Source organism: Schistocerca cancellata, chromosome 2 (genome assembly GCF_023864275.1).
Source record: "Schistocerca cancellata isolate TAMUIC-IGC-003103 chromosome 2, iqSchCanc2.1, whole genome shotgun sequence".
NCBI lineage: Eukaryota > Metazoa > Arthropoda > Insecta > Orthoptera > Acrididae > Schistocerca > Schistocerca cancellata.
In genome coordinates this window covers 339946245-339964455 of record NC_064627.1, presented here as the reverse complement: position 1 = coordinate 339964455, position 18211 = coordinate 339946245, and the positions used below count along the sequence as shown (strand labels likewise).

Here is an 18211-nt window from a genome sequence, read left to right as displayed (position 1 = left end):
GGATATTGTAACTTAGCGCAATAAATGCTCTACCTCGCACAAGTTTGAGGATTTCAGAGTTGGACAGTGCTATCCCTTTCACACTACAGTGCTGACATAGCAGGACTTCCAGTTGTTTGGGACACTAAAGGATGGCGTTAATGGGAGAGGTATTGAGGATGGTGAAAGGTAATTTGTGCACGGGAGAAATGTCTTCGTGACCAGAACAAAGACTGGTACTGACAGGGCATAAACGCCCTTGTGTCTTACTGGAGGAGGGTCATAGAACTAGAAGGAGATTACATGGAAGAAAAGGGGGGTGATGTATATAACATCATGCTTTCATATATGTAATTTTCATTGTGTTGAATAAATAATTGTTGAGGGAAAAAATATGGGACATTACTTTCAGAGCGATCCTCATTTGTACAGACATAAATTTAGGTAAGAACTAACAGTTGGTGGAAACACACAAAAAGGCTTAAAACTGATGTTTTTTGGAACCAAGCTTGAGGAAAATAAACTTGTCTGGACTTATGATAAAGAAAATGCCTTACGGTACCACAGGTCAACACAAGCAAAGTAAATCGGATGAGGGGGAAAAAGGGGAAAAACTGATTTTGTACGTGTCCTATCTAGTAAATTCCTTGATTAAGAATCCTGGGTGATTTTGAGTCATTAAGCCTTGCCAGTTTCTTCCCTCCAGTCATTTCCTTTCTTCTTCCAGAGGAAGCACCAGGGCTGCAAAAGATAGCAGATTTATGTCTATCTACACATTTCTGTCTGCTGAAATTTTGTCAGTAGATTTTTCTACATCCATATCCTTTTGTAATTGGTTATTCATATTGCTCTTTGTATCTGCAATACTAAATACAATTTCATCATTTTTTATGGTCTTCTGACAGCCAGCTGAGTATGTTAATATTTCGGGATAAAGACTTGTTTCTGAAATTCTGTGACTACATTTACACAGGACAATTGTGGTTTGCTTTGACACTGTGCTAGTTTATACAATTCATACATTTTGTTGCCGGCGGATACGAAAACTTGTATTTTTCCTCAGTGCTTGATAAATATTAATACTGTGTAATCTGTGTTAACAGCTGAGTTAGCATGAAACCTAGGCAAGATGAATGTTGTATGACCAACTCCTTTTCCGAATAAACAAAAATTGCTCATTGTTCTGTCAACTGGCTGCAGAGTATCAAAAATTGCTCATTGTTCTGTCAACTGGCTGCAGAGTATCAAATGCATCACCAATTATTCTTTTTATGACCACACACTTATCTTGGAGAGACATAGTTAGACACAATTGTGGCTTACTAATTATGTAATCAAAGAATATTGAATATACCTAGTTATGTTATCTCGTCAGTGGTACTTTTATTGTGTAAAAGCACATACTGATCATTGTATAAAACCACAATACAGTCATTGAGGTTTAAAAGAAATTTTAATTAATTATAGAAAATAGCAATACTTGCAAATTAAGCTGTCTCAAAATACAATTTTTTTGTTACTGTAACTGAACTGTACTGGACTTTGAGTTTTTCATAATTTATGAAATGTAGTAATTTGTAATGAGACATTTGTTTAGTTAATTGTTAAGATAAGTTTAATTCACATATCTTTTATTTCTTCCTCATGTCAGAAAAAGGCCTTGTCATACCAAGTTGAAACACTGAAAAGAGAAATTGCGTCAGCCTTGCATGACAGGGATAGAGCACTGAAGGAATGTAATGATCTCAGAGAAAAGTTCGGTGGGTATACTGTAAAAGATGATTCAAACAGAGAAGGTTACAAAAGCAGGCTGGAATATCATACATACAGTCGAGAAAGGTAAGGTGCTAATTTTTGCAGAAATAATTTTCTTGTGCCTGTTAATTTAAATGATTGTCAGTTTTCAGAAGACTACTGATTGAGATTACAGATTTACCTTTGGTACATGCAAAATAATATTACTACCGTGAACTGTGATGGCTAATAACAGCTACTCTAGTGTAAAAGAGGAATCAACTCATGACACAAAATCACAGTATTTTTAAGATATGACACATTTAGATTTCAGTTTCTTTATCCCAGGTAAATTTTAGCCAAGACCTGACAGTGGTGTGTAACTGCCATACAAAAATGTTTGTACTTGGATGATGTATCTCCAGTCACATTGGCTTCCAGATTGTTTCTATTATGCTGATTAGCATACATACTGTAACTAGAAATTTTCTCACTGTTATAAAAACTTTATTTTTTTGTACTTTACATATAGTGCAAACATTTTGTGATTCTTGTGAAATAATCCTGCTTTTGTGGTAGAAGTGTCATCTATTTGCAATCTATTCATTGCATTTATTTTTAACAGTCTTTACTCTGTCAGAAGCAGAGTTATTTTTGAAAGGAAGACACACCATGTGCCAGCTTTGGAACCATTGTTATTCCACATTCTAGGTCCTACAAAGCTATGATTTCAAGTACTTTTCTTTGCTATGTATTGATGTCAATTTGTGTGGGCTGGAGTCCTTGCCACATGGTTTCTGTGGCCAAACCAGTCAGGCATATAAAAACAATTTGAACTTGATTATAATTCACATGTGCACTGCGTTGTTATCCTGGTAGGAGTGTTGTTATGTGTTGATGCCATGTCATTGCAACAGATTAAGAAACAAGTGTTAGTTTACATCATCATTGTTTCACAGAACTTACACAAACTTGGAACTTGCAGTGTTATCAACCAGTTACCAAAGGGACTTCTGTTAACTTAGAAATTGATAGTGGATAACAGAAACTCAGCAAAAGGGCATGTTAAAACAAATGTTACCACCAAGCAATCTCATAATGCTCAGTGTTGCAACTAAATTTCCAGTACTGTTTCCAGATTTAATATACAGTTATCTATGTAAATGAGAGTGTTTTATTACTTATGAAATAAAACCAAAAAATGGTGAAATCATTATTTGTGATGGAATTTATTTTCATTTATCAACATATGTGCCTATTTTCTGATTTGTACATATTGTTTGCTACTCAGCACTGTGCCCATGTGAGCAATGTGGATTTCACTTGCTATCATATTTAAATAAAAAGCAAATACGATCCTAATTTCAGCTATATTTGCTTCTGTTTTCATAATACGTAGCTAATTACTTTAGTACAAGTGTTTATGTCATGCCAACTAAGAACAAATGGCATGAAGAATGCATATTTCATTCACACTGATTGATGTATTTCCAGGGCTGATTTTTCATTTGTTAAAGATTAGTAAATTGACATATAATTTTGTATTTTATTGTATCTACCTGTTGAAATTTATGTAAATCAGATTAGCCATGTGACACAAGTGTGACTTGCCATAGGTTTGATAAAGTGGGATTGCTGAACAAACATTGTGTGTTGTGGTTTCATTGGGACAATTGCTATATGGTAGAGAATGTGGTATTCAGAGAAGCCCTTCCATCCAAATTATGTGAGAGAGAGCTGCTAATTGTAAAACAAGAGGAGAACACAGACTTAGAACTATGTGCCCTTCAGTTTATCATAATTGGCTAATATTTTCTCCATTGAGGTTTTTGAATTTTGGCTAACAGAATGAAACAGCTAGGAAAACTACCGTATTTACTCGAATCTAAGCCGCACTCGAATCTAAGCCGCACCTGAAAAATGAGACTCGAAATAAAGGAAAAAAAAATTCCCGAATCTAAGCCGCACCTGAAATCTGAGACTCGAAATTCAAGGGGAGAGAAAAGTTTTAGGCCGCACCTCCAAATCGAAACGAAGTTGGTCCATTGTAATATGAGACACAATTTAGGTCGAATGAATGACGATACAGCTTCTGTAGTTTGGTTCGCGTCGTAAGCTTAGCAGTTAAGCTTTACCACGTAGCCATTGCTATGCGTCAGGCGCTCCGTCCGTATTTATACGGGCACCCTTCCTTTTTCACGTGCTTCGTCTGGTTTGAATCGATTGCTTATTTTGCTTTGATCTGATAAATGCCGTTTTCTTTGTTATAGGTGTTTGCGTCACTCTTAAAGCTGAAAATGCATTACTGCACTGTGTCATACATTGTTTGTCGCATTCTGATAGTGCGTGTTTACGGCCTGTCGCGGCACGCGGCATGGCTTGCTTTTGTACGCGCTACCGCCGCGTACAATTTAAAAAAAAAAAGAGAGAGGAATCGTCTCATTATCGAAACAATGGCAAGAGACTGCTATTTGTTGTTACTTACACTGCTGCTTTCTTTGATAATGATCAACAAGAATCAAATAATAGACTGCGTATGATAGAACATGTTCTGAACGAGAGTTAGGCGAAAATTTTTCTCCGTTTGAAAATCTTTGCGGCCGCTTCTTTATTACATCAAATTCTGCACAGAAATTAGAGTCATCTTAGATTTAAAAATCTAGTCACTTGCCGTGCTTCCTTTCTGACTGTAAGAATAATACGAATATAAACATGACACGATACGTATATTCTTCCGCGTTTGCTGTTGTCTCACTCTAGTTTCGTAGTTTATTAGGCAGACTGGATTTAAATGAGATAGCAGCAAACACGAAAGAATACATGGCAAAATGTTTATATTCGTATTATTCTTATGGTGAAGAGAATACTGTATGTGATTCATATTTCATCAGGTTCCTATTAGCAACCATCTCTTCTCACAGATAGGAAAAAATTCAGAACGTAGAGTTGGCCATATTGACAAACATCCCAAACAGTCTTGCCAGTCAGATTTTCGTAATACACTGAAATTGTGCTACATTCGAAAATGAACAATACGGAATTTGTATTTACTTCGTTGGATAATGTATGAAAATGCAGTGGTCGAAACTCGCGGCGGAGAAAATAAGCTCGTCTTCCACTTTTTTTTTTTTTTAAATTTATTTACTGACTCAGAGGTTTTGGCGCCAGTATTTATCTTTGTGCCTACAACGCATGCCTGCGTAGCGCTACATATATTCGACGGCAGAAGTTAGTTGTGGTGGCACGTACCAACATTTTTCATAACTTCCGCTTGCTTTGCACTCGATTCTAAGCCGCAGGCGGTTTTTTGGATTATGAAAACTGGAAAAAAAGTGCGGCTTAGATTCGAGTAAATACGGTAGATGTTACTAAGCATTCTCATTACTATTATAGGTGGCATGAAGTGTGACAAGTCTTCCGGCATAGCTCGAAGCTTCTGAGATAGTATGAATCAGATGTCCATTCAAATATGAGTATGGAGATACTTGGTAAACAGAGAAAAAGGATCAAATTTTAGCAGAGTTTTATATTAGGTACTCAGTGTACTAAATTAGTGGTGACCCTATGATCCCTGTCAGATTCTATACCCAATTCGCTGTTGAATTAACCCCTCTGTTGACTAGCAGAAGTGATCCTCAGAACTACTGCCCATTATGTACAATCTTAGAACATATCTGAGCTCAAACATAATGAAGTATCTCAAACAAAATGACTTCCTTGATGCAACCAGCATGGATTTCAAAAACATAGATTGTGTGAAACTGAACTTCCACTTTTTTTCACGACATCCTGAAAGCCATCGATTGATACAGTTAGGTAGACACAGTATCTCTCAGTTTCTGAACAGCATTTAACTGCTACTCTTATTATCAAAAGTATGATCATATGGGATATCAGATCAAGTATGTGACTGATTGAGGATTTTTTGGTAGGGAGAATGCTTATGTTATCTTGGATGAAGAGTCATCAACAGATGTAGAAGTAACTTCAGGTGTGCCTGAGGGAAGTGTGTTGGGACCCGTAATGTCCATGTTGTATATTAATGACATTGCAGGCAATATTAATAGTAACCTCAGACTTTTCACAGATGCTACAGTTATCTGCAACGAAGTACTATCAGAATGAAGCTGTGTAAATATTCAATCAGATTTTGGTAAGATTTCAGAGTGGTGCAATGATTAGCAGCTTGTTTTAAATTTTCAAATATATGAAATTATTAATTCACAAAAAGAAAAAAATTATCCTTTGAATATAATATTAGTGAGTCATAGTCGGAATATGTTAAGTCATACAAATACTTGGGTGTAACACTTAGTATGGACATGAAATGGGATGATCACATAGGCTCAGTCATGGTTAAAGCAGGCATCAGACATCGGTTTATTGGTAGAATACTAGGAAAATGCAATCAGTCTACAAAGGAGATTGCTTACAAATTACTCATGCAACTCATCCTAGGACATATAAACAACCAAATATGGAAGAGTGTGGCTGGGATCAAGAATTAAACTTGTGCAAATGTAGAGTGTAGCAGAGGAGGATTGGATCATTGTTGGAGTCCAGATAGTGTGCACATCTACCAGTTGCCGTATCTGACAAATTTTGCTGGGTCAGTTGTTGAAAAGTTGTGTAGGAAATATGGAATCCTTAATAATGATGGGGCATCCATCTTTAGTCATCAAGCTGTGAATACTTCGGAAATGAGATGTTAAAATAGGTATTTGCATCACTAGGGTGTTGAAATGTATGTAACATTGATGGCACAATTTTAGTGTGACTTTTCCCTGGCTCACATTTTGTATGCATTTCATCTTTTCAGCAATACAGCACTGAAATGGTAAGGTTATCATTCACCTATTTATTTGTTTTGAAACAAAATTTACTTTCTTAATTGTTGTCATTAATACTAATTTTAATTTATTTGTGGAATCAGATCCTTTGTCATCTGATATTTAAATTTTTAGGGACAATACTAGAAAGGACCAAGCAGAAGTGTCAACGAGCACAAGGGACATGTATGGGAAATCCCAAAAAGAAAGAATGGATAACCTAGATCAAGCAAATATAGAAATTGATAGACTGCGCAAGCAGATCGATAAACTGCAAGCTGAACTTCAAGGTGGGTTGTAATATTTAGTTCATGAAGTATAAAGGTAGTCTTCAGAGAGGCAGTGTGGCACGAAAATGCTGGATACAAAATTGGAAAATGTGAGTTTCAAAGTTCATTGCAACCTTCGTGGTGTAGATTTTCAGTTTGCTGCCTGAATCGCAATTGAGATGACACAACTTTATAAAGATGATTTAAAAATATATGGAATTATGTCATCTTGCTTTAAGTGTTTCAATGTTCTCAGAATTGTTCAAGCCATTTTCTTCAAGGGAGTCAAGGCTAGTGTCTCTCCCATTCTTAACCACAGTTACATCAGTACTCTGTTTATGACAGTCTTAATCTCAATAGGATATTGATCTTCGGGAAAAGCAGACTGGCAACAAATTGCCCTAAGCAGATCTGGAAGTCAATTGTTATGTAAAAATAGGGTTTATTCATTTGGGGCTGAAGTTTTTGTTCGGGATTTGGGTGGTGAGGAGAGGAACCAAATATCTGTATGTAATGAATAATTACTACACACATCTGTGTTGCCTGATTCGTGTTTACTTAACCACTAGTTGAATGGCTTCTGAATCGAATATTCATATTTTTTGAGGTCTGACTATTTGCAAAATAGGTTCAAAAACAAAGAAAACAGTTAGGGGTTATTTGTACTTGTGCTTTCATAATCTCATTTCATGGGCTGAACAGGCAACAACAGTAAGTTTGAACCAAACAAAATTTTCATTTACTGTTCACTTTATGATTTTATAATGTATAAAGCCATATGGCCAGAGCAGAAGTATTATTCAAAAATCCCATGCGACAATAACAGTAAGATTATTTCACAATGCGTGATAAGTTTTTGCAAAAATACATCAAATGTTTAAATGCACAGGCAAATCCATGACTCAAAAATGTTTATGGCCTCAAAAGGCAGTATGTTCAAAGGTAAAATAAAACCAGGCAAGCATTTTCTAAATGAAACAGTATTTTGTGCAACTTAAAGTTGACTAGCTCTAAACATTAACCACACTGTTGAATCAATACACCCTGTTTGTTGTGGATGCAGATTCATGAGCTGTGCCCAGCATTATTAAGCAGTTTCCTGTACCCTGGAAGGACTATTTGTGTTTGTTGCATATCGTCTTGTCGGGGCGCGTAGCAGCACCTTTTTGGAACAAGTAGCCAGTGTCTTTCACCATTGCCCAAGGGACAACCGATTTGTAATTTCCACACTCTTTGGGAAGGCTTCCTTCATGTACCCTGGTGCTGGTAACTGAGTGTCAGCTTTAAATATTAACCTGAGTAAATACACTGCGTATATGTTATGTTCTATAATGCCTTAGAATCGTGGTGGTGGTGGTGGTGGTGGTTGTATAAGAAGTTAGCTTCAAACCAAGAAATATTGGGGATGTATTAGAGAAAAGAAGATGCTAAGATTTTCAGAACTTAGCTCTACTGGCTGTAAAAATTTGATGTTTACTAATCTAAATACATGGAAAATAAAAAGAAAGGGAACAGGTAAACTATTCTACTGCCAGTATGCCTAAACCTGTAGAGTTAAATGTAGTGTTGTTGCATCATTGTAATGAATTGACAGCAATGACACTTTTTAAGTAATTCTTTGTGTGTATCGAAGAATAGCTTATGGGAAATTGAGGTGTTAATGTTCATCGCAGTAGACAAAAACTTGAACCCTTCAAGATAAAAATTGTAAAGTATTTGAGCAGGACTTAATGTCAAGGACGAGTACTTCTGCTGACCGGGAAATTCATTCCCAAATTTACAAGCAAAAATATTAAAGGAAACCTTGGCTTATTAATACATAAGTTCTCCAATTATACTATCATCATTAGATAACACTTTGTAATCTTTCATCATTCAATTTGGATAACTGAGTATGACAAGACATCTTACAAAACAATACTAGATGCTTTATTGGAAGACTACTGAAGATATATTTTAAGAGCCCCCGCTAGACAAAAATTTCCTGGATCTAATGGCAACAAATAGATCTCGTGAGATGTTTGAAGATGTCCACGTCATAACTGGTATCAGTGATTATGATACAGTTGTGCCAACAGTGATTACCAAAGGCAAAGGGCAACTAAAAGCAGCAGAATGATTTATATGTTCAGGAAACTAGATGAAGAGGCAGTAATGTCATATCTGAGAGGAACTTCAGACATTTAGCACTGGGCAGGTGCATATAGGGAAACTTTGACTGAAGTTTAGAAGAATAGTTGACAAAGTGCTGGATAGATGTGTATCAATCCTTCACGATGAGAAGGATCTTCCATTGTTTCCAGTCTCTGTAAAGAAACTTCTAAAGATACTGTGACTGCTGCACAGTAGGTGTAAAACAGAGCATAGTGTCAAGAGACAAAGAAAGGGCAATGCATAAAGCTATTAATGACCACTGCAAAGCTCAAATCAATTTTGTTCAAATGTTAGGGCTGTTGGTTGCACATACATTTGGTGTTCAGATAGTTGTGGAAGACACAGGAACCAAAACTGAAAGTAGCACAGCAAAAGCAGAAATGCTAATCTCAAATTTAACATGTCTTTTACCAAGTAAGTTCCATGAGTAAAGTTAGAGTGTAATTCTCACACCACTGCAAAATGAGTGATATAGGCGTATGTGTCATCTTCATTGTGGAACACATCACTAAAATTAAAAATGGCCCCAGGAACCAAAGATTTTTTATTCAGATTATGTAAAATATTTCCAATTGAGTTAGTCTCTCTCTTAATCATAATATGCTATAAATACCTGAATAAATAAATATATTGTGCCCAGTTGTTGGGAGAAGTAGGTCACACCCATCTGTAGCAGACGTCATCCACAAAACTGCTGCTAAGTATTATTAAGATCCATCTGTTTAGGATCATGAAATGGAAAAACCAGGATGCAATAATGACAGTATTATGAAAAGGATAGATTGCTACTCATCATAGAGGAGGTAATGAGTTGCGGACAGGCACAACAAAAAGACTGCTATACATTTGAGCTTTCGGCCAAAAGGCCTTCTTCTAAAGTAAAAGACATTCACACACATTCTTGCAAGTGTAGTTCAAACACACAACTACTGTCTCTGGCTACTTGAACCGGACTTCGAGCAACTGTGCCTGATGAGAGAAGGTGCACCTGACTGGAGAGGCAGTCTGTGGGTGGTGGGGGGTAAGGAGGTGCCTAGGATGTGGAGAGTTAAGGATAGTATGGTACGGGTGAGGGAGGGCGCATTGTTGCTTGTGGGAGCACGCAGAGATGTGATGGGGACAGGGTAGGGCTGCTAGGTGCAGTCTGGAGGCTAGAAGGGGGGGGGGGGGAGCAGAAATGGAGAGAAGTGGAGGAGAGGAAAAACTGGTGGGTGCTAGACTGGTAGCAGGGAAAGGGATAGGTGAGAGGAGGACAGGGACTAACAAAGGTAGTGGCCAGGGGGTTACAGGAATGGTGGATATATTGCAGTTCACATCTGTGCTGTTCAGAAATGTTGGTGTTTGTAGGAAATATCCAGACGGTGCAGGCTGTGAAGCAGGCATTGAAGTGAAGCATGTTGCATTGGGTAGCATTTTTAGCAACTAGGTGGTCCAGCTGTCTCTTGGCCACAGTTTGTTGGTGGCCATTTATGTGAACAGGCAACTTGTTGGTTGTCGTGTGCATGTAAAAATCAGCACAGTGATTGCTGCTTAGTTTGTAGATTACATGACTGCTTTCATAGGCAGACCTGCCTTTGATGGAATAGATTGATGCCTGTTACTGGCATTGAGTAGGTGATGTTGGGAAGATTTATGAGACAGGTCTTGCATCTAGCTTTGTTGCAGGGATATGAACCATGAGGCAAGGGTTGAAAGCAGGAATGAAGTAGTGATGGTCAAGGACATTGCATGGGTTTTGGGGATGGTGGAATAGCACCAAGGATAGGGTGGGGAGGATAGTGGGTAGGAATACCCTCAAACAGAATGAGGTTCTGAACTTGAGCATAGGTAACTCGAACGAATGGCTTCTGCTCTGGCAACCATAATGAAAATATTGGTCATGTGAAATCTAACTCTCACTTTTCTCACATGCCATCTTGAATTCCATAGATCGAGGCAATCCTGTAGATACAGCAGTCTTCGACATAGGAAAACCATTTGACTCAGTAACACATCAACAAATCATTAATGAAAATACAATCATAATGGTTATCAAATGAAATTCATGACTGTATGGAGGATTTTGTGATAGGGAGTATGTTATACATTATCCTCGATGGAGAGTCATTGATGGATGTAGAAGTAATTTCAGTTATGCCCCAGAGAGGTATACTGGAAAACTTGCTGTTCATTTTGTATATTGTCTAATTGGTAGACAATATTAATAGTACCTCATACTTTTTGCAGATGATGTAGTTGTCTGTAATGAAGTACAATCAGGAAAAATATACAACTATTCAGGCAGATCTTGATATTATTTCGGAGTGGGTAAAGATTGGCAACTTGCTGTAAATTTTCAGAAATGTAAAATTTTGCACGTCACATAACGCAAAATATTCTGCATGTGATTGCAGTATCATTGAGAGTGAAGTTGTAGCATGGAGAACTTTTAAACTGATTATTAGAGGAAGAATTAGCTCTGCCAAAATACTCAACAACAGGCTGCTAAAGGATTCAGTCCTTGCTCTGCTTTTCTTCAATCTTTATATTTCTGACATGTGAACACAGAATCCAGGAAGTTTGGTTACACCAATAACTGGGCTATAGCTGCACTACAGGAATTATTTGAGGCCACTGAAGATACCTTGAGCTCTGACTAAAGTTGCTAAGTGACTTCTTTCACAAATGGAACCCAACTACAGAACTATCGTGCTTCAATGTTTGTAACTTCTCAGCAAGAACAGAGCTTAATGTCAGCTTTGAAGGGAAATATCTCAACCAAAACAACTACCCTAAATATCTAGGAGTCACAATGGAAGGGCATTCTCTTACCGGGAGCGCTTGACAAGGACCACTGGCAAAATGAGGACAGTGACTAACACCATCCATTAACTGTGTGGCACCTTTTGGGGCTGCAATGCAAATGTGCTTCTACATAAACAATTGAGCTCGTATATTCAGTGGCAAGATACTAACCACTCTGCCGTCTGACGACACCACACTGGTGTCGTGAGCAAAACAGCGATCAACGACCGGTGACAACACAGTGGTGTCATGTGCATATTATCGCTCACTGGCCGGCGACACTACAGTGGTGTCGTGAGCATAGTATTGCGCAGTGGCTGGCGACAACACTTTAGTATCTTTTGCATTCTATTGGTGTTTTGTTGAGGTAACAATAAGTTACATACGTCAACAAGTTTTTTGTTTTTATACATACTTGTGCCCTTTCATCATGGCAGATAAGAGATGATTTGATTATTTATGATGATTGCACGGAGCAAAACTTGGACTTGGAGGTTGCCACTACATTGCATACGTCTCATCATGATCCGGTTGACAGACTTTCCGGTCACGTAAAGCAACACCAATTAATAGGCCTACGTATTTCCAAAACCAATAAACAAAAATGAAGAAACTGCCATGTATGTTACAAAAACAGAAAAAAGAACAATAAACTTAATGTGCGAGTCTTGTTGGAGTTGCGTTATATCTTTGAGACTGATTTGCTGCATATCATATGAAAGAGAAATATTAAGTACCAAAGACAATGCAAATAAACAAATATATGAAATAAACAAATTTTGTATTTATTTACATATGTATATCATCGAAATTTCATGAAAGTAGGGGAACAGGGTTGAGAGCTAATGATGAGATTAGTAAAACGTAACAATTTATAATCTCCCGATAATGTCAAGAACGGCCAGCAACAAGCCAAGTATCTGAATTAGTGCTGCCAGCACCAAGCGAATAAATTTGTATGTGACGTGCGGACGGCAATGTGTTAATAGCTTGCAATGAAAAAGAGTGTTGTGAAACTATATGACACTATGCCTACTAACAATGGCACAGTAAAATCCACCCCTACTGCATGGCTTCCATCCTCGAGCCATATACAAAAAATGGAGATACAGCATAAAAAATTGTCTCTATAGAGTGTACAGGATTAACAATGACCCTCAGCTAACTATATTTGTATAATGATGTCACTGACCTTGTTCAGAGAAGGTTATATAGAGAAGACCAGCAATAACGTCTGCTAAAGGACTGATAAACTAAAACTTTATCATTCACAATGCCTGGAAACAATATTAGCATGAGCCCTATCTGTCACAATGTCAAAGTTTCATGTCCACAGAGAAGCTTTCTGGTTTAAACCAATCACACAAAGTGTGGAGAACATTAAACCAAATACACACGTACTGTAACTGAAGTGCAAATGCTCACCATAAATGGGGAAGATACCATTTGACTGCTGAGATGAAAAGTAAACAACCCAGCAACTAGTAGAAGAATGTGGATTAAGACTACAAGGGAACCTTCACTGATTTCCTTGCAGCATCAGATGAGGCAACTGAGTGTATATAATGCTTGTTCATTAATTTGTAACTGAGTCTGGTACATTAATTTGTACATATATTTGTGTGTGTGTGTGTGTGTGTGTGTGTGTGTGTGTGTGTGTAAAATCATGGTGTATGCCATTCTGTAAATAAATACATAAGAACACATAAATATCAGTGAGCCACAATTGGAGTCAGTCAACTCATGCAAATACCTGGTTCTGACGATTTGTTGGGATATGAAATGTAATAATCACATACCCTGAACCATATGTATACTGCAGTTCATCTGTAGGATACTGGGAAAAGACAATGAGTCTAAAAAGGAAATTATTTACAAAACACTTGTGCAGTCCATCCTAGAGTATTGCTTAGGTCTGGTGGACCCTTAACTAACAGGCGATATTGAAAATATGCCAGGAAAGGCAGCGTGAATGGTTACAAGTTTGTTCGACTCACAGGAGAGACTCATATAACAAGGTAATGTCAAGCAGTTTGAGTACTTTAGAAGGGAAGTTTGCTACTGGTTTCTGTATGCGTGCTCAGGTAAGATATGTAATGTAATACTTTGAAACTAGTTTGACTGGTTACAGATAAACTGAGAAAAGGTGCCTGGAAGGAGGGGGAGAGAAGTGCTGTTAAATCCCGTCATCTCACATTGTTAAGAAAAAGAGTAAGACACTCATCAGCTTTTATTCTACTTTTGAGTTTCATTGTACTTTACCAAGTGTAATTTTAATGTTTGTGATACGCCTCTGCTGTGAACCAATTCCAGCAATTCCCACCCAGACTGATCTGATGTGAAATCATACAGGTTAACGTTGGGTCTGAAACACTGCAATTTTGCAGTTTTTTATACACCTAAAACATTGACACTATGCCTTGTTAAGTTCCAGTAACCATTGCAGTGGCTAAGTAATAATTTAGAAAGGAGAGAGAGATAGGATCTGCTGACAATTTTTGATGGACATAAGAAGAAATTAGTAGGTTGTTAGATTTTGTACGATTCAGAGAACAATTAGTTGAGAACATATATTACCTGAGGATGATAACAGAATAAGGAAATTATACTGCCTCATTGACTACCTGTGCACCATAAGATAATTTATGGAACTATTGTGTTCTTGTTTCCTTTATTTCGAAAAGAATTAAAATAACTACACTGTTGTCCTCAATTAAAGCAACAAACTGCTATTTCTCCACCCTGTGTCTAATTTGTGATATAACCATACGAACAGTCAAGAGATGTTGTTAAGATCATGTTCTGCATGGAAGGTGGCAGTCTGATCGATGAACAACCACAACCATGACATCAGGGCACCTGTCAAGCAGGATAGTGTTTGCAGGATAGTCTCAAATCCACAATCGCTGTGTACACAGCCACAGACAGTGCAGTATGGCACGAAGAAGATGCCTACAAACACTCTGCTGTGGACGGCCGTAGGAAGAATGGAAGCAGGAGACTTTGCAGACTGATGTGGTTAGATGGCTTAATGGGAATTGTTCTTTTGTTTCTTGGATGAGGCAACAGTTTATAGAGGCAGAAACTGTATCCCGAAGCCCAGGGCAGGGCTTACTATATGTGGCATCAGAATGAGTGGGCCGTTATATGGCTGCAAGGACACGACGGTACTGCCTTAGTCCTGCACTGCAACTGGCATCAGACCTTGCAGCATCTCCTGGACATGTTGTATCGAGGCAAATGTGTACAGAAGGCCTCAACAGAGTGGCCTTTATTGTTGAAGACCTGCTGTCTGTTTACATCTGGCATGTCTTCACAAAAGGAAACATGTATAGAGTGGAGCTGTCAACATGCCACCTGGACGGTTGAACGGCGGCCCATCTTTTCACATGAGTCCCAATTTGGCCTGGAGAGTGATCCTCAATTGGATTCTCATCTGGAGGGCATATGGAATACGATTTCAGGATCTGAACATTGCTGAAAGAGACCAGTATCGAGAAAGGTCCCTAATGGTGTGAACAGGTATTTTGTTGACCACTCGAACACCTCTTCATGAAATTGTATGGGTGAATCAGCAAGATTTAGCTGCTGTCAGGTACTCTGAGGAGATCTTGGGACCTCATGAGCAGTTGTTGTGAGGTGCTGTGGGCTCAGACTATGTATTTATGGACAATAATGCGTGACCTCATAGAACACGAGTGGTTGAGGTTCTTCTGGAAACGGAAGATACTGCACCCATGGCATGGCCTGCTCACTCTCCCAATTTGAATGCCATAGAGCATGTCTGGGATGCACTAGGGAGATGGGTTGCATCACGTCAGCATGCACCAATCGCTCTCCAAGACCTGTGAGCATCTCTGCAGGAAGGATGGGTGTTATTGCCCCAACATGAGATTGATGACATCATTCACAACATGCCCCAACATTGTCAGGCCTGCATTGGTGCCAGAGATGGTCACACCCCATACTGAGCACATTAAGTAGTTGTCAGAAACTGTGTGCAAATCCATTAAGTTGGAAAAAAAGGAAGAACATTTTTGTCTACCATTATGCACGTTGCAGTTGATTATGCTCTGCATTCTGTACATTGTTTCTTCTTTACTATCACCTGTTTATACTGTTTGTGGCAAAGTAAATGCAAACTTGCAAAATTTCCAGTTGTTGCTTTAATTTTGGACACCAGAATATATAATTTACAATGCTCCCCATTTTGGCATTAGTTGCGAGAAGCTGACTAGCAGTAAGCTTTTTTGGTGAATATTGACATTTTATGTAATTTGTGCAGAGGCTACTCAAGAGGCTGAAGTGTCAAAACGGCGTCGGGACTGGGCCTTCAGTGAAAGGGATAAGATAGTATTGGAAAGAGAGAGCATAAGGACACTCTGTGACCGACTGAGAAAGGAGAGGGATAGAGCAGTCTCTGATCTGGCAGAGGCATTGAGGGACTCTGACGACATTAAAAAGCAGAGGAATGAGGCTTCCAAGGAGTTGAAAGACTTGAAGTAAGTATTTTATGAAATATGTGCTATGTAGGAACTCGTGAATGCCCTCCATTTCTTCACACTGCCAGTAAGCAAACTTTGGAATTACAGTTTATGAAGAATAAATCCAGGCTAGATGTTGTCTTCCTCTAACATTTAGATATTTAGCGATACATATTTTTATTTTACTATTACATAGTAAGTTTTACTCAATTTACATAGATTTGAATGTATGTTGTTATAGATCTTATTTGTATAGATTAATAAGTAATGTTGTTATAATTTTTCCATGCAACAACAAACAAGAGACTGGAGAGGAACATCATGTCTTTGGTTTACAGGCAAAATAATGAGTTAGTATTAATGCACAGACATTTGAGCATGGACTGCATTATTCAATACAGCTGCTTGATAGGCACTTGTTTGACATATCAAGGAGATTTATTGCAGTTTTAAATACTTATCAGTGAATTATATGCTGTAAAGTTTAAATTAAACTGATGAAGATAAATGCTTAACATTTGATTTATCTTGGGTTGTCTCTGTTCAGCACGTGATAAATGCAGGCTGTCAGAACAGCTTTTACCATTAAGGATAAATAGCTTTGCATGTTATTCAGAATAATTAACCCCCTTTGTCCCTCTCCCCCTCCCTCCCCCTCCCCCCCCTCCCCCTCCCCCTCCCCCTCTCCCTCCCCCCCTTTCTTTTTTTAAAAAAGAAAAGTAAGCCCATGCCTATGGAACCCTAAAATATACCAAAATATACCAGTACATGTCATTTAACCTTATTGCTAACTTTTTATTTGCAGTAAGCTCCAAGGAGCTACTGAGAGTAGTAATCAGTCTATGTTTGAAACCTATCATAAGCTCTTTTTTACCATCATCTTTTATATAGAGTTTGTGTCAGGCTGTATACAAAATTACTACGAAGTGTACCAGAGACCTCTGACTTTTAAGTCAGCATCACAATGCTGTTACATGAAGTAGCATACCTTCCCTCAAAAACTTTCTCCTTCTCCTCTGTCCTCTTTTCTTCTTAGCAATATTTTATAGCCATCATTATTCATTTATTGTCATGGTCCATTCCTTCCATTTATTGTTAAAAAAAAAAATCTCCTGTGATATTCAGTGGCTGCCATGTCCTGTTGAGCTTTGTTTTGCACATAATTAAACTGTGCACCTGTTAGGTATTTGCTTTTACTACTTCATAAAGATTGTTATGATTCTATTTTATACCTTTTGCCTTTCTTCACATTATGCAGTTTTTATTTGAAGATGACATATTTTTTATTCTTTCCAATGCATGTCTGTCTTCATATTCTTCTTTTCTTAAAAAAAAAAGTTAATACGTCTACCCACTAAATAAAATGCTTTGAAATTTATAGAGAGAAAATGGAAGCAGAACAGGAGAAGGAAACAAGAATGCAACAGTTCCATGCAATGGGCCATAATCATAGTCATGATTCTGCAATTGATGCTGACATGCAAGAGTGGGAAACTGAGATATTGGACATTGATCTGGTAAGAAAATTTTCTTTTCTTCAGTGTGTTATGCATATTTGAAGAAAATGGTTCTTATTTTGGTTTTAAGATGAGCTTCTGTAGTTAGGTCAGAGAGGGTATAGCATATGCCATATTCCATGCTTGCTGATCATCAACATGGTGAACAGGTTGCTGTGCAGGATGCACTGTAAGACAGATTTAGATGTTAAAATGTCTTTGACTTTAAATGTTTTAAGCTCATCTCAAACACTTTTGCACTTTTCAAAACTCATAAGTGACATTCTTTGGCAGATTTGGCTATGAAGCCCATCACTATTTCATGTGCAGCCAAGATCTTTTGCAAGATCAATGTCTTAAGAGACAGTAAATGATCAGCAGCAGTTTCTACGTAATTGTCCATTTAATTATAGTGTTAATAATATTTTTACATTTTAGCATAAGAATTCATTGTAGAGTCATTAAATAGTGTGGAAATTTTT

At 37.8% G+C, this 18211-nt stretch overlaps 1 protein-coding gene across 1 annotated transcript in view; it reads left to right on the top strand.

Annotated features, from left to right (window-relative positions):
* Window positions 1-18211, top strand: part of LOC126161721 (disks large homolog 5-like) — a 159534-nt gene that overhangs the window by 48865 nt on the left and 92458 nt on the right. The window contains 4 exon segments of the mRNA XM_049917756.1: window positions 1631-1818; window positions 6678-6832; window positions 16035-16251; window positions 17615-17750. Of these exon segments, the coding sequence (XP_049773713.1) occupies window positions 1631-1818; window positions 6678-6832; window positions 16035-16251; window positions 17615-17750 (696 nt within the window).